General features: G+C 32.7%; 2 protein-coding genes across 2 annotated transcripts; one reads left to right on the plus strand and one right to left on the minus strand.

Moving 5' to 3' along the window:
• Nucleotides 1-7,964: 7,964 nt before the first annotated feature.
• LOC110736361 (conserved oligomeric Golgi complex subunit 1-like) lies at nucleotides 7,965-14,393 on the minus strand. Its single transcript, XM_021916566.1, has 6 exons — nucleotides 11,519-14,393; nucleotides 11,014-11,208; nucleotides 10,189-10,457; nucleotides 9,888-10,067; nucleotides 9,619-9,793; nucleotides 7,965-8,800 (listed from the first exon to the last, which is right to left on the minus strand). Exons 1-6 carry the CDS (start codon nucleotides 13,712-13,714, stop codon nucleotides 8,639-8,641), a joined length of 3,177 nt encoding a protein of 1,058 aa, XP_021772258.1. The 5' UTR covers nucleotides 13,715-14,393; the 3' UTR covers nucleotides 7,965-8,638.
• A 2,624-nt stretch (nucleotides 14,394-17,017) lies between these two features.
• LOC110736362 (endoglucanase 12-like) lies at nucleotides 17,018-23,359 on the plus strand. The gene is made up of 4 exons (XM_021916567.1): nucleotides 17,018-17,726; nucleotides 20,906-21,811; nucleotides 22,299-22,471; nucleotides 22,645-23,359. Exons 1-4 carry the CDS (start codon nucleotides 17,303-17,305, stop codon nucleotides 23,050-23,052), a joined length of 1,911 nt encoding a protein of 636 aa, XP_021772259.1. The 5' UTR covers nucleotides 17,018-17,302; the 3' UTR covers nucleotides 23,053-23,359.
• Nucleotides 23,360-23,377: the final 18 nt, after the last annotated feature.

Genomic DNA, 23,377 nt, shown 5'->3' on the forward strand with positions numbered 1-23,377 from the left:
TGGAGGATGAATATTTCCTTGGCTTACAAATAATTTTCCAAGGTCACACTATAAATGTAGTAATATAATACAGGGTTCGACATACACTAATTTGTAAGTAAATAAGACCTAAAATTGTTGTAACAAAACCTATCTTTCTATCTCTTTAATGAAAGTCCACAGATCTAAATGAATTATTATTTTAGGAAATTTATCCAATAATAGCACATCAAAAATCAATCAAATGTGATCCTAATATGAATTTAAGACCAAATTGTGTTCTAAAGGAACATTGAAGAGTCCACAAATATTTTTACTACTTTCACCAAAAAAAAAAAAAAAGTAAAAAAAAAAAAAAAAAAAAAAATTACTACCCGTTCATATGCTAATTAACATTTCCTTCGTTTCAAAATATATACATTTTCTTCGTTTAATTTCAAATATATACTTCGTATTATAGGACAATGCACGTATATAAAAAAATTGGTAGTTCTTAGCATCTGTCTAATAAATGAAAAATAACATTATGTCGCGCATTGCACTTGTATCATAATATATAAAATGAAATACTTTAAAATTAACAATAAAAAAAGGCTAAGCTAGAGAAGGTCTGATAAAATAATGATTCCATGTTTACTTAAAATTCATATATCCATGCATACGTTGAAGAAGCATGAAAATTACCTAAAAAAGGAGCATCTACATTTATAATTTCATTCAAGTTGATGATAGATAGCATTATATATTTATATTGTACACATTAATTAATGTATACTGCTAGCTTTAGCCTATTGCTATGCTGTGTTAGTTGATTTCAGGGCCATGATGATGATTTTTTAGTGGCCAGGACAAAGATCTTTATATTCAATGCTGTCGTCTTCTACTTATTTATGTTATTTCATTTCAATTCAAAGCTTGATTTATATGAATGATAGTAAATGGATAGCTTTAATTTAATGCAATTTCAATTCTTCAGCACGTACATTTAAGTTTGAATGAATGTCAAGTATGTGACACTATTACATGATTTGAAATGCATGACTAAAAATAACACTACACACATAGTAAATGAGGACAAATTTGCCTTATTAAGCCCACTTTTATTTTTGTTACGCTGAATAGAATAGAAACCTGATTTAATGTAATTCGCATGAATTAAACTTTTATAAAGAATGCAAATCACATAGGTCATAAGTTTTCAAAGTTTCAAAGAAATTAAATTTATACGATAAGTTGATAAAATGCTAATCCTACATTCGTACATATTTAGGGTGTAGCTCATAAATTTGTTATGTCATGATAAATAGTACGGAGTATATTTTAAATATGTATATTGAACCAAATGATCGATGTCGACCAATTTAAGAAAAAAATGAGAATGGAGAGTAAAATGCAACACTAAACTTTACTAGAAAAGGTAATAATATGCAATTTAGATCATCACTTACAAAACAAAAAAATTCTCCTAAAAATAGGAAGTTTTAATATAAATAAAAAAAAGATTAAACATAAAAACACAGAGTTATAGAAGGAGGAGAATTGAAGAAAGATGGAAAAGAAAAGAGGAAGAATTAAATAGAGTTCCTTTTTCATTAGGGAGAGGCAATGACAGACCGTTGCAGAAGAAAGAGAGAGAGAGAGAGAGTAGAAAAGAAAGCAGGGGATTGCATTGCATTTATGACTCAATACTGTAATGCTCTCATTCAAATTCCAATGACTCTTATTTAAGTGAGAAGCTACTACTAGGACGATTGATTTTGTATACTAAACTCAATCACCTACTTTCTTCCTTTTATACCATATACTTGTATTATTATAGGTTATTAGGGTTGTTGAGAGACGATGCTTATACACCCGAGTGTATGTGTATCGTGTATTCAATACGGAGTATTATTTTTATTTGTAACTCGATGGGAATGCTTTCACTAAACAAATGAGCAATAACATTGAGAGTGAGTCTAATACGTGTGTGTCCAATACGTACATTATACGTACACTAGCTAATTAGTAAGATAATTTTCAGTCCAACACGCTCTTAAATATAGGGATTTGATCAAAAAAAACCTATCAATGTCCACTTAACCAAGTATATATTACTTGCATGGTGCACCTTTGTTATATTATACGAAGTAGTTGACATCTTATAGGTTAAGTAGATTATATTGAAATAAAGCAAGTAAACTTATGTCTCTTAATAATATTTAATTTTTTTTTTCTTTTTTAAACTGAATAATTTATCTAATTATTGGTAGTACTATTACATAGGACAGTTAAAGACAAGGGTTATAAAGGCAAAACAGGACACAATAGTAGTAGTAAAACACTTCGACTATCGAACTGATATCCTGTCATTCAAGACGTAGTCAAAATTAATTTACATACAAAATATATTTATATTGTCAAAATAAAAAGAAAAATGCATGAAATGTAATGATGACGTACTAGAAGCAATGATGACAAATTGCCCCCCTTTAAATGCTCTCCATTGAAATGATCCATCCATCCTTACAATTTGGTAGCTGACGCATTTCCCCTAGCATGCGCTCTATACTCTTATAACTCCTACTCCTTTGTTTTTTTTGGTTCTGCCTTCACCCCTCACTTAACTCCCATGCATACATGTTACTTTCGTATTCGTTTGAAATTAATAGTTACGTGCACACGTCTATAAATAACACATTGATACTAAAAAATTCGGAATTAAATTGATAGATCAACTTCTATAATACTCTTAGATTCTGTATTAATATACTTTGATTTTAAGAATATGCTGCTTAGAGAAGAGATAAAAATAAAATGTGATAATGATTTTGTATACACATGTTAAAGGTTGTTTTTTTTAATATATTGAAGGTTACATGTCAAGGTTTGTCTACCACAAAAATTTTAATTATTTCCTAAATTTTTAATTATTTACCACCTCTTTATTATCTCTAATAATTTCAAAATAAATTGGATGGAAAAGAAAAGCTAAGAGAGAAAATACTTCATATTATGGAATGATATTCCGACTTTATAGTTTATAAATAGTACTTGTAGTAAATGAGGTTTTTGAATTCCGATTTATTTATTTTCCATCAATGTAATTATTCAATTAAATTCCTACTCATCATCATTTTTACACCAATGATAAAAATTTATCATGTCATATCATCGTAAGATGTTCAAAATCATATTGTTTAAGAAAAAAAAAATTATAAAAATAGATAAAGCATAGTTACGTTTGATGCTAGCAGAAAATGGAAGACTATACTCCGTAGTTTAATGACAAGAAGAGTCTTTTAGGTCTCCTTTTTTTTTTTTTTTTTTTTTTTCCTGATGGAGGTAGTTGGGTTATGAAAATTTGGCAACCCTGACGACTTCTTTTGACAGATAACTTTTTACAATCTCTTTGATAACACACTGATTTTTAGTTGACTCTTTTGTAAACAACGAACATGGGTCAAATCTTCTGATGATTTGATCCAATCACAATCATGCCCTAGCTACCTCCACCATTTAATTAATCTTTAGCTCCTTCTACTTGCATGCAATTCTATCTTCGTTTTCCTACTATTACGAGCTAGTATTGTTTCTTGTTGTTGAATAGGTAGCCACAAGTCTCTTAAATATTTTAACGTGATTCATCAACCCTAATTGATTGATATATCTGTATGTAGATCACTCGAAATTTTACTTGCTAATTAAGTTGGATATGAACAAAATATAGTAGACTGTTATTCTATCAGATTACAGAAATTTAAAGTAGTCAAGATTACAACGTATATGATACCCCGTGTTACATATATACTGGTAGTTATCTACAATTGATATCCAAGAAAAAGGCTTCATTGCGTAGGTATATAATTAATGAAGGTATTTTAGGTTTTTGACACTATTATGTTTTTTAAATTCTATTTGAAACAAATTTCACAACATGATGAAAAATAAATGCAAGAAATAAATAAAGGGTAATGATATATGTAGCCCTTAGAATATACTTCCCATAATGGAATTAAGTTGGGAATTCATGACAAAATTACGCAATCGATGTAATTAACGCTAATTTTTCCTCAATATTTCCTTTTTGAACTTCTTATATCATTTTCCATAAATAAAAGGCCCCCTATATATCATCCCTCTTTCCATTGCATTTATTTCGGGGTGTCTCTTTGATCCTGACCCTTGCATGATCCCCCATCATTTATTCCTTCTTTTGGTACCAACTGTTTTTTTCCTTTTACAATCTCATGGCTACCTAACTATTTTTATTTTTTTATCTTTAATTTATCTACTTTAAAGATAATTATTCATTTAATTATGTATTAGATTCATTTATAAGTATTAGATTCTTGGTTGGAATTACTTGGAAAAGACCTTCATAACTAAATTTTATCCCTATTATTGCTAATAGTAATAAAGCCAAATTTAACCAAACAACTAGCTTAGATTGTATGAACACTCCATGCAAATAGTGTCTAATGTGTCTTATCTCCGATACATATTTTGTAAGTAGTAGTATAATTTAAGTATACACTTGTATACATTTGGCACACTCTAATATGATCCTAATAAATCTCGAAAACTCCTGAGTGTGTGTCTAAATTATTTCAGTTTTTATTTGTGAATATTCGAGTCATTTCTATAACCGTGTGTATATATATTCAAACTCAAGGGGAAATATAAAAATAAAAGGATGGTGGATTGGTGGGATATAGGCAACACAATGGAAGAGCATTAAATGGGATGTAGCCAAGACAAAATTTCAACCCTGGCAAAAATTCGAGTATTCTCATAAAAAAGGGGGTGTAGAATTGAAGTGACACATCGATCAAATCTTGACCTTTCATCAGAAGTATATAGCATATTTCTCTGTCAATTTGGTAAATAAGAATAAATCAAATCAAATCAAGTCTTTCAGAAAATACATCTTTCTTTATATATAAATGTTTGAATATGCTTTCTGATCTTTTTTCCCCTAAGAGCTACTCTATATATGTCTTGGAGTTATAATAGCACGCTTTTCTACAATTTTTTTTTAATAATTTTTTTTTAAATAATTTTTTTTTAAAAAATAAATAAAGAAAGGAACAACACGAGGGGGATGACAGGTGTTCTATCTTTCAATTTATTATTATTCTCTCTCTTCTCCTTAAATACATCCCTTTTGTCCCCCTCTTCCTAACTTCTACTCCATGAATTTGTACTAAACATTTTTTCTTAATGATGATTTTTGATTTTTACTATGTAGTTAAATAAGTATATTCATATTTGATTACAAGGTTAAGTTAATGTGAATTCAATTACGTATTATAGTAGTTTAATTCCGTATAATAATTGTGACAACTGGATTGACATTTTGTCAACTATATCTCACAAGAAATCAAATCGTATTTGTTCTCGTTTAATGACAGAGATAAAGTGTAACTATTTCAAAAATGCAGGTAAAATAAGATAACTAATTAAAAGGAATCAAGGTCAATCTAATAATGAATTAGTGATAAAGTATACGACTTTTATCACGTCATCAAGAGCATTATTTACTTATGAGATTGAGGGTGATAAATGTGATATAAATTAATGTTGTACTAAAAGAATGGTGCTAAGACTGCTAACATTATAAAGCTAAGAATAATTGAGAAATAAGAGAATGAATCAAATATACTGTGGAAATGTAAGCAACACATTACTTTGAAATATTGCATTCAAAATTCAATCTCTTGGACTGGCCACGCAGAAAAAAGGCATGTTGACTTTGACTACCTACATTGCAAGGAATGAGTTGATGGTGTTATGTTATGTTACCCAACTTTCTAGTTTCTGGCTTCTTATGCTTTGTCACTTTCTTCTACTATATCATTCAAAATTTAGTGTATACTAAAACTTCCATTTTTTAAAAAAAGTTTATCCTGTTTAGACGGTAATAATCTTATAAAAAAAACCAAAATATGAATATCTACTAGCAACAGAGGAAGTACTAATTAATCTATAATTTTTCAAAAAAAATAAAAAAATTTATAATTGTCTCGATTTAAGTTTTGAGTTGCTTTACACTGACTTATTAACAAAGTAAGTTTTTGGTTGCTATACCATGAAGGCATGAAGCTAAGGATATAAAGAAGAAATTAAAAAAATATCTAGCCTAACATATCCGAATTATAAATAAATAAATAAATAAATAATCAAATATCTAAATGTGAGGAAAATAATTCAAGTTTAGGCCTTGTAGTAAAAATTTTATTTTGAAATTGTGATCCATATGATACATGTACAACATTCATAATCAACCTAAACTTCGGCCCTTATTTGCAACAATGAATTATTACTAATTTATGTTGTCGTGGATTGTAAATATAATACTTATTCCTTTTAAGGTCTAAATAGTTTTAATTACTCTATATTCGATATTCAATATTATTACTTCAAATATGGAGTATATATAAAAAGATGTTTCGGCAAAGTGATAATAGCATTTGTGTTTTCAATATATATATATATATCAAAATTTATTTGAAATAACATAAATTAAGAAAATTATTGATGTAATTAAAAAACTCCACAAATATTCAACGAAAATGGAGAGAGTTTTATAAGACAAGGCGTTACGAAAATTCCATGTTAGAGAGAGCGAGCAAATCGTAGAAGGGTACCTACCATATCTATGGGGAGTAGAGACCTTACTTAATGATCTTCATATACATACAAACTTAAGATCGAACTGTCTGAAAAATAAGAGGATGTCCCTATAATTAATTGTGTTGTTATTTTGACAAATAAGAAGTACAAACTAACACACGTGAACTATATATTAAAACATGGATCATACTCTTACTACTCATATGTGCATGCATGGAACTTATATCAGTGGGCAGTCCAACTTAAATAATTATACTATGCTCATTTTGTTTGATATATTTGTAGTTATTTTATAAATAGTTGATTTTATTTTTTGCAAGCTGTTTTCTTTGAGAATGCAGCTCAACCACGCAGAGTACTATTCAAGCAATGTATTCTACATCCACTATTTTATCATTATTTGTAGTTTTTCAACCTTCCTTTTTTAAAAAAATTTAATTTCAGTTTTGGAGCCAGTTTGATATAGTCAGTAAATCATTTTTCCATTTACACATAACAACCTTAATCATTTTCTCAAAAAAATTCCGAGATAACCTTGAGATTTAATCTTATTTTCTAGAAATTTCCCGAGGTAGCCTTGAGGTTTAATCGTAAATTTTGAAAATTTTCCGAGGTTACCCTGTGGTTTAGTTAAAGAGCCAAAGTAATACGAAGTAATAATAACCTTGAAGTTGTATATTTGACTACTCGTACATTAAGGACTTATAAGGTTATTGTTTATTTTTGTTGGAATAGTTTTGGGGGGTTAGTTGGTATAGAGGCCCAATTTTTCAATTGAGACTGCACTTGTAGGCCACAATTTTGTTGCTGCACTTGTGTAAGTTCATTGGCTTTAGATTATTTTTCAGTTTTGAATCATGATGCTAACCTGTAACTAAATGTCTACATAACTGTAACAATAAAAAAAAAGGGCAAAGATTTCCATGGTAAATCTGTAATTGGTTTTACTTTGCACAAATGATCAACAGCTCTCTATAGCCAGATTACTACGCCGTATGTTCTTGCTTGAAGCAATGGGCGATCCTTCTGCTGTTCTGCAGACAGTTCTCAGAATCACCGGATTCTCAAGCTTATTTTCGATGCAATAATCCAGATATGAATGTTTTGAAAACTTAATTCTAACTATAGATGCAAATAACTGAATAAAGTAAGAAGCAAAATGTTTATCAAATGCAGAACCCGAAATAAATGAAGTAACTGTACAAAGTTGCATCATAAGTTGAATGTTGCAAGTATGCAGTTGCGAGTATAGCAGCAGCGCAAGGAACTTTTCAAGAACTGCAACCCAGAATAAAGCTCCACATACTGAATAAACTTTCTAATTTTCACGTGAAAAACAATGACAAACTTATCTAATCAGGCATTGCGAGAAAACAGACAATTAAATCAATTATATTTGTTACTGTTCAATTTACAAACATTCAACTATGAATCAAAATTGACACTAAAATTTTCTATAATCTAACATTACAGGTTTACAGCAGACTATATTTCGCTTTTGGTATACAAAGGTTGCCTTCACAATTCACCGCCTTAATACTACTAATAGGCAAGTAAAATACTTGTTCATAGAGGAAATGGAGAACACCAACGGTATTGCCATATGAGCTTGAGTTAAATTACCACATCGAAAGTAAAATGCAGGTCCAGACGATAAAGAAAAGATACAGCAACTATATCAAGCTTTAGGGAAACCGGAACCAACTTGAACAGAGTTACTGAACTAACCAGAAATGATGTTGATTTTATAGCCTTGCCAATTGACATATCTGGTAGAATCCACTTTCCCATTTGAACATTCACTGTACAACCAATTGTAAGTGGAGCAAAACCAACTCCCAAATACAGCATAGTTTCATTCCTGGTGATAGCCAGTGTCCACAGACCTCAATATTTCCTTCCGCTCAAACATGTGATGGAAGTTATCTACATACAGTCGTATTTTGCTACATGGATACCGATAGAGGCCTGTCATGGTTCTCTCTCAAATGAAGACATGAAGCCTTTTGGTATGGGAAAAAACTCTCATGGTTCTGATTCTCATTTAAGAATCAGATCTGGTGGCAGTGAATGATGAGAGGAGCCCTGCAGCTTGGACTGGTAAAATATCACCAAATGACATCGAAGCAGCTGACTTATCCTTGAAGCGTGCATCTGATAGCATTGAACCTAATTTAAACGTGCCCTCTCCAAATCTAGTCCCAACCTGGTAAATGTAAACAGGTTACATCCATTCTCATAATTTTCACAAATTGATGGGCTGAAAAGCTCCATACAAAACTAGACTTTCATTCAGAGTCAAGGAAAAAACAACACAAAACCAATTAAATGCATAAGCATAACAATGATTCCGGAAAAATCAGACACAAACAGGTGCAGATTGCACTTTCAAAGACTGCACAAAGGATGTAAAGTGCTGGCCTAATGGATTTGCACAAATTCACATTAAACCAGTCTTCACACTCTGCTTGCTAGCAAGCAAAAACTAACCACTAATCTTTGCAGATAGTATAATGAGATGGTCGACCATAGTTACTAGGCATGTAGGCATATAAAGAAACAGATCACCTGACCAAGATGTGGAATGCCATGAGCCTGCTATGCAACTTAGCGTATATGCTAATCAATTTGGAAATGCAAGGAATTAGCGTTTAAAAGAAATGTTGAACTAGAACAAAAGCAAATTCATACAAAATACATCCATATTCTCTATAAGTACACCCCTTGACCAAGCAAAATTAGCTAATTATTATCTCCCAAAAAAGATTTTGTTAAATTATTTGTAGGCAGTAGTATATTACAGCTGTACTAATAATTTCCTGCCTCTCAAAGGAGCAAAGGAAATATTATACGCCACATGATATTCAAATGGGATGACAAATGTTCAGTGTTCACTGATCAGAAGGACTGGCTTCTCAGAAATTCAAAATAGAGGCTTTATCAACTTTAGACCAGAGAATCAGATATGCCAGACTAGGTTCAAACTAAGACAGTCTACAAATGCTGGGTAATAGAAATACATACCGACATGACAGACTTCAAAAATGGGGCTGCCACTCCAAAGCCTGAGTTGTCATCCAAGAGAGCCTTCTGGGAGAACTCCCCGTTTGTATGAGCCCATGGACTTCTAGATGATACATCATCAGAAGAAGTCCGAATAGGTGACTTAGTCGCAGCCCTGGAAGACAAAGCAGGTGTACTGCAACATAAAAAAGAGTTAAGATCATAAGGACAATGCTTCGCTTAGGTGTAACAGTGCAAAATCAGACAGGTGAAATTCGAACATAGCAAACCTGATGGGAAGGTATTTGAATCGAGGAACAGTAGAGCATCTCATTATATTAGACTCTGAATTGGTAGGGAGTTTTTGAACAGTATCTGTATACAAGCGATTAAGTTGAACAAAGAAGCCAAAGAGGACTGCATGTCTTAAGTAAGACTGTCTCTCATTTTCCCAAAGGTATGGCTCATACCTACATAAAAATTCCAGAAAAGTACATGAGATACTTTAAAAGAGATTCTAAGAACTCGCTATTGCATAACAATGTGTAAGCATAAAATATACGTAGTATAACACAGTCGTAGAGCATTTACGTTTGCCAATCAATTGGATCCAGCCTTTGTGAAAAGCGGTTGATTAGACCATCGATACGCTCCCTAGTAGCTGACTTGGCTGTGCTCTTATCTGGCTTCCTCCTGTAACTATATTTGGTAGATGGACTTTTTAATAATCCATCATTTAAAGTGGAATCATATCCAGAAAGAACATCACCAGCAAATCTCAAGTCTAACAGAACTTGAAGAACTCCTTTCTCAGACATTTGCACTCCATTAGCTACAAGGTCGCTATAAAGTCCAATAACCTAGATGAGAACATTCCAATTTGTAAGGAAAAAAGGAAGAAAACAATGGAATAGATGTAATCCCAAGAGTTAAATCTCAGAGCATTCAAGGAACACCAAAAAAAAAAGGTATTAAAAACTAGGTACTTAGCACCAATTTATTCAATCAACAAAATTATGAAACGAGAATGTATCAGATGAAACAAATCAAGGCAGAAAATACATTTCATCAAAAGTCTAGACTCAGAGCAAATTTGATCACACTATTGACCATAAAAACTCAAAGAATTTGGTCATAGACTCAAATTTGGCCAAAGTGTAGTTGACATGCAGCTAAATATTGAAGGTATCTCACAAGGAGCAAAACTGACTATGTTAATATTGGAGACATTGTCTCCTTTTGAAAAAAACTTCAGATTGGTATATTAGATAACTATGTCTATATGATAAGTGTTATCATCATTGCTTAATAAGTGGAGTTATCAGGGTCTAATAATCGCATACATTAAAAGTAGAAATAATTAACATATCAAAGGGAGGCCAGACAATCTTATTTTTACGGCTGATAAACACGTACCTTTTCCAGGAGCCTCTTTGCAAATTGCTGCAGAATAGTCTTATCCAGAACATGTCCTCCAATGCGATGAACTTCTTCACATGCTCTGAATAAAAAAGAACAAATATACAAAGAAGGCATGGATGGAAGCAATATTTTCATGTCCGACTCGGCTTCACTTGATTGGTCTTGCTTAACTACTATCTCTTCCCAGCCCTAACAAGAATCATAAGAAGTCCAACAGTTAGCCTCTGATATCCTATAAGGGAGAAAATTAGCTTAAAGAAAAAGAAAGCATGGTTCCAAAATGATATTAATTTCCCATATGCATAATGAATGTTGATAGAGCAGCTTTAACATTTAAATATTTCCATAAAACTGGAACCTGTATTTGGAAGAGTAATTTGAAATTATGAAAAATGGAGTATAAGAATACATAAAAGCTGAGACAGATCTGTACGGCTAACATCTAGACTAATCGATTCACAGAAAATCTGGCACAAAAACTTTGACAGAACTAACTTACTCGCAATGGATTTGTGGCTAATAGGGCATCGTCTACTCTGAGATCCTTTGAGAGGATACTTGCAAGCTCATCAGATACCCATGAGATCCACAAACCATGAGCTGCAATAGAGAGGTCTCTCATACTGCTAGTGAGTTCCTCAAGTTTTGGACTTGTACTGTCAGTTGCTCCAAACAAAGCAGAAACAGTAAGTGACATTTGTCTTTTAGAGTTATTGAACAATGGTTTTGGGCTACCAGGTGTTAACGAGTCCAAAGAAATCCTCAAGGTTTTTGAAACAGAAGAAAATGTCTCCGAATTTAAAGCTACAGTTTCATTCGCCCAAACTCTTGGTGAACCTAACACCACTGGGATGTGCTTCGAGTGGTTTCGAAAGGCAAACAGCAGCCTTCCAACAAAAAGAGATCTCTCTATAATTGCGGCTGGTGGCGGAAGCTTGCTTCCCTTCTTTACATTGTCAAGGGCAGCACGTAATTTGTCAAGTTCATTTGTCAAATCTACCAGGATAGTGGATATGCTTTCATAACATTTAGTTTGTAAATATGGTGCAAGGTCTTTCAACCTCAAAGGTGCTTTTGGAGATTCTAAAAAGTATAGCAAGTCCTCCAGCACACTTTGGCAGCAGCTATCTACTGCATCCCTAATTTTGCTAGCTTCTGGCCCAAAATATGCACTTAGGCAACTGCCAAAGTCAAATTCCTCAGGTAAGGCCTTTACGCTTGGGATAATAGCACACTTTTTAGCATTTGGCTCAATAAACCAAACTCCGCCATCAGCAGACGATCTGCATAAATATGCTTCAAAGCCACTGTCATCATCAAAATTGCTTCCAACTGCTTGAATCGACTCTGAAACATTTACGGCGGCAGTCAAATCATTGAATCCTGAGTCAATAATAACTTTCATTCTAGATACAAAAGCATCCTCAAATATCTCATCCCAAAGGTCCACACTCTCCTCTAAAACAAGTTCCCTAGTCCTACTCCAAGGAAGCTCAATATCAGAACCAAAAACACTCTTCAGCCACTCCAAGCTTCCTTCAAAAATATCTTTACTTTCCATAGTCTCTCGTATAAGCTTCTCAGCCGACGCGAGCTCTTCTCCACTAGGAATCGCATCAATGAGACACCTCCCATCAATCTTTTTCACAATTTCTCTCCCACATTCCCTCAACCAGCTAGAACACGCCTTTGCAATAAACTCCCGATCAAGCAGCACCATAATTGACTCCAACTTATCCCTAAACTCATTCCACAATCTCACCTCTTCATCTGGATTAAGTATCCCACCAAATAACTGTGCAGCAGGCGGCGATTCCAAAATAACTTTATAAAACAACGGCATATCATTCAAAACTTGCAAAAACATCTCCCCTACATGACCTATGGTAACCTGAATTATCCTAGTCACCTCACAAAGCACAGGAACCACAGCATTACCATCAAAATTACTCAACTTTTGCAAAATCCACGACTTCCGAGAGTCCAAAAACAACCCAAATGCCTGCTTAGGATCGAGCTCATCAATTATCGCAACACCAGCAAGAGCATCCGCAAAAGCCCCAATTGGCAACTTCCAAACATCATTCTCTTCCTTATCCAACATCACCAACAACCTTTCTCGACTCCGCTGCGAAATCTGACCCTTAAAGCTCTCAACAATCTGCCATTGATGATTCAACAATGGAAAATTCTTCTTCAAAATCTTCCCCCCATCATGCCCCACCAAATTCAACCCTTGATAAACCAATTTAGCTCTAATATACCTAGCACTAGCCTCCAAAAACATAAATTCATCCAAACACCCCCAAATATTTTCTGGGGTATCAACCAAATACTTAACCCTACTAGCAATGCCATAGATTTTAGTTCGATTAGGGTTAGGGTTAGCCGAAAACTTAGGACTCACGGCAGAAGAAAGCGAAAAAATTGAATCAGAGATCGATTGAATATTAGAAGAAATTGACTCACAAGACGATTTCATCAACAAAATTGAATCAGCCGAATCAATCAGATCTCTGTAACGATTCCCAATCAGCTGACGAAGTTCTTCCTTCTTGTCTTCGATCTGTTTCCGGGTATTCAACTCCACGTTTCGAATCTCAGAAACGGGTTTCGCCCGAAACAGTGATTCAGCTTCACGAAACCCTGTTCCCGCCGCCATTGCCGCCGATTGATTTTCCGACGAGACTCTCATGATTTTGCCGGGAGTTTTTACAGAGTGATGGATGTGAGGAGAGAGAAAATCCCTAAATTGGGGAAATTATGAAGACATTTAAAACCTAAATTGGAGTTACAATGTGGGAAATTAGGGATTTGGATGTGAAATTGGGAAGAAGAGGAGAGAGAATTTCAACGGGTGATCTGAGATTAGAGAGTGAACTCCATTTTTGATTGCTTCATTTCAAAGAGTTTTTTTTTTTTTTTTTTTTTGGAAGGAAAAATACTTGAATTTTGATAAACGGGTGGATTGTGTCGGTAATTGGGCTTGGAATGTAAGTGGATAGTGAATGTAGCAACTTTAGAAAGAATGGGCTATGGAGTATGGACTCTATATTTAGAATTTGTACGGGAATGTGGAATGTGGAAATAATAGGTAGGGAATACTCCCTCTGTTTCATATTTCGATAAAACGTAATATTTTGATTGGCAGTTTGGCACATATATCAATGTATAATTTTGATTATTATTGTACTTGTATGTCATTATGTATTTATGAGTTGATATCTTGAGAGACCACTTAAAAATTCAATTCAATTTTGGGAAAAAAAAAAAACTTAAAATTGTTCTAAAAGTGTGTATTATCCTTCATTTTTGAAGAATTTTGGAAGTCTTAACAACATTTTATGTTCAAAGATGCATCCTCCACCATCACTTGAGTATTCGATACCGGGTATTGGCCTTCAACCCTTCACTTTTGGAGAATTTAAAACTTTTTCAAACCCAATAACTAATTAAAAGGGGTCAAGGTGCTTCCCAAGAACTCCACAAGACCTTAGAAGGTCATCTAAATTGATGGAAATGTCAATTTAGCCGATTTAAGTCATCAAATGTCCACCTTGGATCGTAATATTTTTATTGATTTAGTGGTTTTTAGTTATTTCCGATATTCCCTCAACAGTCAAATGCTCAAACCCATATAATTATATACCCAATTTGAAATCTATCAATTAAAATTACAGATCTAGCACCACTAACACGTATTAGTATAACATTATAAACTGATTATTTGATTCTAATATACACAAATATGCTACATTATATTATTACACCTTAATTAAATTAATATTGTCAACTCTATATCTTTCTATATAATAAACTTGTATTCAGTAAGCCATTCCTTGGTTTATTGCTAATATCTGTTACTAACAGCTATTGACGTTGTTAATTAATTATAATAATTAATAATATATACATACTCTGTAAATGTATAATTTAAAACAAATAGAAAACAAACCTTATAACTTATATTCCATTATTGGTTGGGCGGCTAGCATTTACCTATAATTGTGTATATGATCAACGGTAAACCATGAATTAGTACAGAGAAAAGATCAAGTTACTGAAGTGTATAGTGAATCACTAGGATCGATATGGAGGCGTTAAATACATAAGAAGAGCATGAATCTACTTTAAACATTGATCATACTTTCTCAAGGACCTCAATAATATTAATCATAAATTCTTGACAAAATACCCTTCAATCAATTTCTAGTATTTATGTTTGATTAATGTTAAAGATTTCGTTTTTATGTCTTATTATTAGATTCTTCATAATTACAAAGTACGCAATTGTTTTGTACCTCTGCTTGATCTACATGTTTCCTATGAACTTATACCAAAATAATGTATGATTGGATTGCATATATATTAGCATGAATATAACAAGAGACGACCTTTGACCATCCATTAATTTATGCATAAAACATTATACTGCAGGGAACATTTTATGAAGACCCACATGCATTAGTACATGTTTATATCATGTCCATGTGTTTAGTATTACTATAATTAAGATCTCTAGATCATTCACCAACTGTTAACCTTAGTAAATAAAGTTTGCTTTATTGTTTACTTATTCGGCTTTATTAAAATTTCAACCATCTTATTATTTTTTATTATTAAATACCCTTCATCAAATCGTAACTATTTTGACCATGAAACTATTGTATGACAATCGTTCAATGAAATTTGTAGGGTGTAATAACTAGTAGATTGAAATGACTTTTATTAAAATATAAGGTGACATTTTATTTTCGTCTCGTGACATAACACTGTTTCACCAAGAAAATGAGAAATTGCTAGCCAATCATTATCATTGGTCAAGACTTTAAATAAGAATACTAATAACAAATATTTGCATGGCATTTAAATTAAGTATTTTAAAAATGCGCAGCCTCCTAAGGAAGTTTCTATGCCAAAGAAATTAAATGTGGTTATATTATGGCCGTCGCCCGTATAAAAAGATTAGCAAAACTTTAGGCCAAATCCTACATGCATGTATAAATTCCAGCCAAGCCACAGCTGGTGCTTACATCATGTCAATATATGATTTATATCCTACTTTGGCAATATACTCCCCAAAAATGAATTGTCTATTGTCTAGTCGTGTTATTTACTAGTTTGTCAAGAACGGAGTATAAATAAGGTTTAATAAGTTAGCGATTTGGGATAATAGCCCGACTACATTAGATTGATTTGGGACTTACACCCTACCTTAACAAGTTTCCTATCTCTATAATGACTTATAGTCTAAGTAGTGTAGAGAGTGAGGGATAGCTCAGTTGGTAAGAGTTTTTCTCCCGGTTTCAGGTGATTCTGGGATCGATTCTCATCCCCGCCCTAGTGGCTCATATGAACCAAAAAAAAAAAAAAAATCTAAGTAGTGTACAACGGTTTTTGTCATATGACAAGGCCGCCAAAACATAATATTTGGGAGGATGTTAGACAATTTTATCATTCTTTTACTTGGCACATGTTCATCAAATCAAATATTGTTAGGCCGTTATTATTGATTTAATGGTGTGTGACCATACTTATGACATCATAATTTAATTATAGACACTTTTTTTAGATGGAAAAAGTTCAATTTTTCAAAGAATATATTATATACGTGTCACTAGAAATAAAAATTATTTTGAAAACACATACAAAAAAAAAAACCTATGAAATCTAAACTTCACTAAAAAAAATCGAATTCCTAGGAACGAAGTAAATTTGACTAAACATAACAAACATAATCTCTAATAACCTCATTAATCATGATTACCTCAAAACACCTAACTCTTAATTAAAACACTCCAACACTTCTCTCCAATTGTCACTATCTCCCTAGAAACTTCAACCCATTTCTTCTCCCAAAAAAAAAAAAAAAAAAAAAAAGGATACTCCGTATGAACATGACACATACATTCATTCCTAAACTTTCCACACATAAATTCTCACACTTTCTCACTCCTCATTTTACTTCTCTCTCTACTCCAGTTGTAACCTACGCGTTACACCCTAATATAAAATCCCTCCTTTCCTAAACAATTTTTCTCGTACTATATAAACACCCCAACATTTTTTTGCTTCAATTCTCTTCATCCTCTCAACATTTTCCAATACACCCCTTATCCTCTCCAATCTATTTTCCAATCCATGCCTTAAAGATTAACCATCGTCGTTATATTCAAGTTGGTTAACGTTTTGTGGGTGGTGTCTGATACCAGTTATATATATATATATATATATCTATCGATCAAATCTTGTCTACATTAATTTTTTCTGAAACTCAAAAAAAATGCATAGTTCAAATATGTGGGGAGGGACATATGAGGTGCAAAGAATTGATCATAAAAATGGGGAAGATCAATTCAAAAGTAGAGAAATGGAAGATTGGGATAGAGCAAGTTTATTATACCAAGAACATATTAATGGTAATAATAATAGTCATGAATTAGATCAAGTACAACAAAGTTGGCTATTAGCACCACAAGATCAAAGTCGCAAGAATAGGAAGAATAAGTATGTTGATTTGGGGTGCATTATTGTTAGCAAGAAAGTTCTTAAATGGGCATTTTGGTCATTTGTTGTTGCTTTTATTGTTATTGCCATGCCTATTATTATTGCCAAATCTTTGCCTAAACATAAACGTGGACCGCCTCCTGCTGATAATTACACTATTGCCCTTCATAAGGCTCTCCTCTTCTTCAATGCCCAGAAATGTAAGTTCTTTCCTCTTCTACTTGTCTTTTTTAAAAAGTACGCGTAAATGATTTTAATGTAATTCGTTCATGTTCGATCTCGTATGAATGTGTGATTATATTTAACGTGAAATAATCTTTGTAGTTTAGAGTTATTAATGGGTAATTAATGACATATATATATTTTTTAGTCCTAGTGGTTTTTATGGAATATGTAGATTTTTTTTTAAAGAAAATTGTTTTGATTTGTTTTTTGATTCAATGAATGTTAACGTTAGGATAACTAGGACTGAAGAATGAATACACTGGCTCTAAGAAAATTTCCTGAAAAAGAAGATTGTATGAAAAGCCTCAGCTACTCTAAAAGTCATCGAAAATTTAAAAAGTTTATCCAAAGTCAATGTTAATCTTGGGAAATCACTCATTTTAAATACTCAACATTAATTTTTATAAGAACTATTTATTTTTAGGGGAATGTATTTTTATTAAATTGACCTAAAAGGTGAAGGTGATGTTTTGGTTAATTATAATAAGGATATTGCTAACAAGCGTTAGATAAGTAACTACTCCCTCCGTCCCCGAAACTTTGACCATTATGGTCTAATTTTAGTCCCAAAATGTTCATCCCATTTACATTTTAATATCCTTTAATTTGCAATAATATTTGTGCAAAATTAGCTTCCCCATGCAAATTTTGTTTTTTCTATATACTTTTATTACTTTCTCTCTCTACTTTTTTGCAATTCCAATGTAAATTTCCCTTTTCAATGTACTTTTCTTAGTTTCCCTATACACTCTTACACTTCCAATTTAACTTCTTAATACCCGCGAAATCAACCCAAAAGGTTCGAAATTTCGGGGACGGAGGGAGTAATATATTACTTAAAATAGTATTAAGTTAGGAATGAATGACAAAATTACGCGTCAATCGATGTATTTAATGTTAATTTTAATTTAATATTGTCACTTTTAGTTCTCTTATCTCACGTCCCCGGGACGCTCATTAGCTTTTGCCTTATAATAATTTCTCCGTTTAAAAAATATTGTAATTCAAGAGGAATATTACTCGTAGTGCAAAATTCTTATAAAAGACTGTCTGATGAGTTTTATTTTATCCAACTAAGTCAAAAACCAAAAGGTAAGTGAAAAACCAATAAATTTATCTTGATAATTTCAAGTGGTGAATCTTTTTAGGTGAAAAAAAGCGAGCTAATTTTCTTGATAAAATAACCATTACACACTTTGTAATAGTTTATTACATAAAATAAATAAAATAGGCGTGTAATACATAATTAGTGGTCCATTAGACCATTATCGATAATCCATGAACATGCCATAATACAAGGAGTTCAAAAAACGGGGTTTTCTTTCTTTTATGTCGTGCAAAAGGATGTTATGCAACTTTTTGACATAAATCTCGTGCGTTTGATTTGTTTGCGTATATCTATTGGCAAATTAGAATTTGAACTCCGTGTGGGTCCCTTACAACTAGTTTAGAGATTAGTCAAGGAAATTTTTTTGCAATAGATTATTAATTAATTTATTACTCAGTATTGTTTTTTGTCCATCTTTAGTTACAAAGAGTGTATGATTTTGGGTATCTAAAATCGTTTTAGCAACAATCTGTGTCTATATGTGAGTTGTTTATGAATTATTATAATCTAGTATGAAGTGTGTTTTTATATTTGACGGTAGGCCGAGTGACTAAAAATTATTCATTTTTGAAATTTATATTATGACTAGAATGCATAGGTTTATATCAAAATTGCAAAATAAAAAACAAAAAAAAAAAAGAACAGAGTAACACATTTCAAAAATTTGCGCTTAACTATAAACGATTTTAATTAAAGAAATTGGAGGGATAATAAAAGTTTAACAAATTAAAAATGCATGATCATGATATCACCTTAAATTTTCTATTTTTTAATATAATAAGAAAAACCAACAATTAATTACAAATTTACAATGCATTAAAAAAAGCAATTAAATACTTCCTTCGTTTCTTTTTAGTTGACACATTTTTTAGTCACGTTTGTCAATGTACAAATTCAACCATTAATATTTTTAATTACTGATAAGCAAAAATTATAAAAAGTTGAAATTTTAAAAATATATATTGTGACAAATCTAAAAAGATCTCATATGACTATATTTTTCATTACGTATAAAACATAAAATACGGTGAAAGAGGAGTGTATAAATACTGTGTTAAAGTCAAAACGTGTCAACTAAATAAAAACGGGGGTAATAAGAGATATCATAGGTGTTACTCGTATCAATTTTGAGTGTACTTTTTGTAGGGTAGGTGTTATTCTTCCACGCGAAGATTTGACTATAAAACAAACTAGCTTAGGAATGTTCTATAATAATGTCATGATTTGGTGAGTTTAAGAACTAAAAAAAAAAATTAAATAATTGAAACGATTACATCTTTTTCGTCTATCAAACCCTCAAATAGAAAAACCATTTTTCTTCAGTTGAAAATAACCAATAATGTCACCCATTTTGCAATCTAATTTAATAATCAATTAGGTATGAAATATGTACATTTTTAATAGTCACGAAGATGTTGCCTCATACATGCAAAGTCAACCATTAACAAAATATTTTGTTAAAAAATATGTTTCTGCCGTCCATTTTGATTTTTTTTAAAAATATTTTGTTAACAAGAAAAAACATTAGGAGCTTCTTGATGTGTATTTCTAATACGTTGTCATCTAATTTATTTAATAGTATTCATATTTTGGGACTATGTAATACATCTATATGTACGTATTTGAAAAGAAATTTATTTTCTTACCATACAATGTGCGAAATCCTAGAACCCTATCGTTTTTCGTCACGCTCGATAATACTTGAACATGAAAAAAAAATCCTATAAAAAAAAAATTTTTATTATAAAATTAATTTTTTTTTTTTTGCTGTAAAATTACCCACTTGACGCCATTAAAATTTATCAAATGCCTTTTAATCCCATTACATGGCTTTTTCAGGATCCGCCACTGTATTGAGTGTGATGGTATGATTTAATTTGATATGTACGGAGAACTTTGTACAGACTTCAAGCAAACTTAATTTGTCCATAAGGCGATTATGTGCATCCTTATAATTTTTTTGGATTCGTAACTGTTGTATACATGTTATCCTTTTTTCTCTTGGAATTTAGATGATTTGATTTATGTATGTAATTGATTTTGCAGCTGGAAAATTGCCTAAGCATAATGGGATAAAATGGAGAGGAGATTCAGGATTAAAAGATGGATCAAAATTAACCGATGTTAAAGGTGGATTAGTAGGAGGATATTATGATTCAGGAGAAAACACAAAGTACCATTTTCCTATGGCATTTGCAATGACAATGCTAAGTTGGAGTGTGATCGAATATCCACACAAATACCAAGCCATCAACGAGTATGATCATGTTCGCGACCTCATCAAATGGGGTACTGATTACTTGCTCAAGACCTTCAACAGCAGCGCCACACAAATCGACAAAATCTACAGCCAAGTTGGTGGTGCACAAAACGGATCCAAAGTCCCTAGCGACGTGACATGTTGGGAGAGGCCAGAGGACATGGACTATGAACGCCCTGTGCAAACATGCTATGCAGGGGCGGATCTAGGTGGAGAAATGGCCGCAGCCTTAGCAGCAGCCTCTATTGTCTTTCGTGACAACAATGCATACTCGAAGAAGCTAATCAAAGGCGCAAAAACTGTGTTTCGGTTTGCTAGAGATGGTGGCAAAAGAGCACCTTATAGCAGAGACAACCAATGGGCTGCACCGTACTATAATTCAACAGGGTACTATGATGAGTACATGTGGGGTGCTACTTGGTTGTATTATGCTACCGGAAACAATAGCTATGCTTCCTTGGCCACTAATGCCGGGATTGCTAAAAACGCAAAGGCGCTTATGATGAACACGAACTCAAGTTACTTGAGTTGGGACAACAAGTTGCCTGCAGCAATGTTGTTGTTGACAAGGTTTCGGATGTTTTTAAATCCCGGGTTTCCGTATGAGCAGACTTTGATGCAGTACCATAATGTTACACAGCTTAATATGTGCTCATATATTAAGCAATTCCAGGTTTACAACCGGACTCGAGGTATGTACACTGCTCCCTACATTCTATATGTTTGCTTGTCAGGTACTCTGTATGTTTTAACTGCTGTACTATTTGTTAGAAGATAAACGTTACAGAATTTCTTAGAAATGCTCATTTATTTGATAAAATTAGTCGTTTGATTATATGATTTGTTTTGCTAATCGCGATCAGAAGCTAGCACAATGACTGTAGAAAGAGTCCAGAAAATGGGTTAGCATTTATAAGATTTAGGCCCCGTTCACTTCACCTTATTTTTGCTGAACTTAAATTATTTTTACCGCACTGAAATTAATTTTACTAAACTGAAATTATTTTTACTTAATTGAATTTTTACTGAACTGAAATTATTTTTACTGAATATTATTATTTTAAGGTGAAGTGAACAGGGCCTTAAAGTTGCCATTTTACACTATTTTTTATACACGATTAACAGTTAGCCAAATAGCCTCGTTTGGTTGTTAATGTAGTGTTGGAATAAATTTTGCAGGAGGATTGATAGAGCTGAACAGCGGAGGGCCAAAGCCATTGCAATACGTAGCGAATACAGCATTTTTGGCAAATCTCTTTGCAGATTACATGGACTCTACTGGGGTTCCTGGATGGTATTGTGGCCCTTATTTTCTTCGTCAATCTGATCTTCGTAACTTTGCTCAAACTCAGGTAACTACTACGTCTAACTCTTTTATTTGCTATGTGTCCATGATCTAATTTGCGCCGTTTTTATAATATAAAGTACTTTTCATTGTAACAGCTATGTGTCTATGATCTAATTTGCGCTGTTTTTATAATGTAAAGTATTTTTCATTGTAACAACCATTTTCTGGTTGTAACAGGTTGAGTACATTTTGGGCAAGAACCCATTGCACATGAGTTATGTGGTGGGCTTTGGAAACAAGTACCCAAAGCACGTACATCATCGGGCCGCGTCAATACCATACAAAAATAGGGTGAAATACACTTGTAAAGAAGGGTTCAAGTGGAGGGACAGCAAAAGGCCCAACCCAAACATAATTGATGGGGCAATGGTTGGTGGGCCAGATCGGTTCGACAAGTTCAAAGATAGCCGCCAACTAGACCGTTACACCGAGCCCACGTTGGCCGGTAATGCCGGTCTTGTGGCGGCTCTGATATCATTGACTACAACCGGTGGGGTAACCGGAGTAGACAGAAACCTTATATTTTCTGGTGTCCCCCCGCTTTATACCCCGTCCCCACCACCACCAGCACCATGGAGGCCCTAAGAGCATTGAAAGAAAAAGATTGTGTAAATTGAAGAGGTCGCCAATATGATTCATCTCATTTTGTAATTGATTTTTGAGGTAGGGGTTTTACATTCTAGAAAGGGATTTTCCCTTTGTCCATATACCTAGAGACTAGAGAGGGTTAATTCTTTGTTTATCGTGAAAAAGTCTCATGTTTTGTAGTTGAATATTTTGCACACCGATTTTGTATGTATAAACTGGGCTAAAGTTTTCCAAGTTAAACTTGAATCGAAGTCATACTAACTATCCACATAGCCTAAGGCTATGTTTATTTCAACTTATGTAATAAGATATTTGCTTATTT

This window comes from Chenopodium quinoa, unplaced genomic scaffold, assembly GCF_001683475.1.
Source record: "Chenopodium quinoa cultivar QQ74 unplaced genomic scaffold, ASM168347v1, whole genome shotgun sequence".
In the NCBI taxonomy this organism is placed as follows: domain Eukaryota; kingdom Viridiplantae; phylum Streptophyta; class Magnoliopsida; order Caryophyllales; family Amaranthaceae; genus Chenopodium; species Chenopodium quinoa.

Excerpts from the sequence above, each read along its gene's own strand:
- LOC110736361 (XM_021916566.1), bottom strand. The coding sequence starts at position 13,714 with ATGAGAGTCTCGTCGGAAAATCAATCGGCGGCAATGGCGGCGGGAACA. Across the intron at positions 9,794-9,887 it reads TTCAAATACCTTCCCATCAG|TACACCTGCTTTGTCTTCCA; the intron begins GTTTGCTATGTT and ends TTTATGTTGCAG. Across the intron at positions 8,801-9,618 it reads TTTTGAAGTCTGTCATGTCG|GTTGGGACTAGATTTGGAGA; the intron begins GTATGTATTTCT and ends TACATTTACCAG.
- LOC110736362 (XM_021916567.1), top strand. The coding sequence starts at position 17,303 with ATGCATAGTTCAAATATGTGGGGAGGGACATATGAGGTGCAAAGAATT. Across the intron at positions 17,727-20,905 it reads CTTCTTCAATGCCCAGAAAT|CTGGAAAATTGCCTAAGCAT; the intron begins GTAAGTTCTTTC and ends TTGATTTTGCAG. Across the intron at positions 21,812-22,298 it reads GGTTTACAACCGGACTCGAG|GAGGATTGATAGAGCTGAAC; the intron begins GTATGTACACTG and ends TAAATTTTGCAG.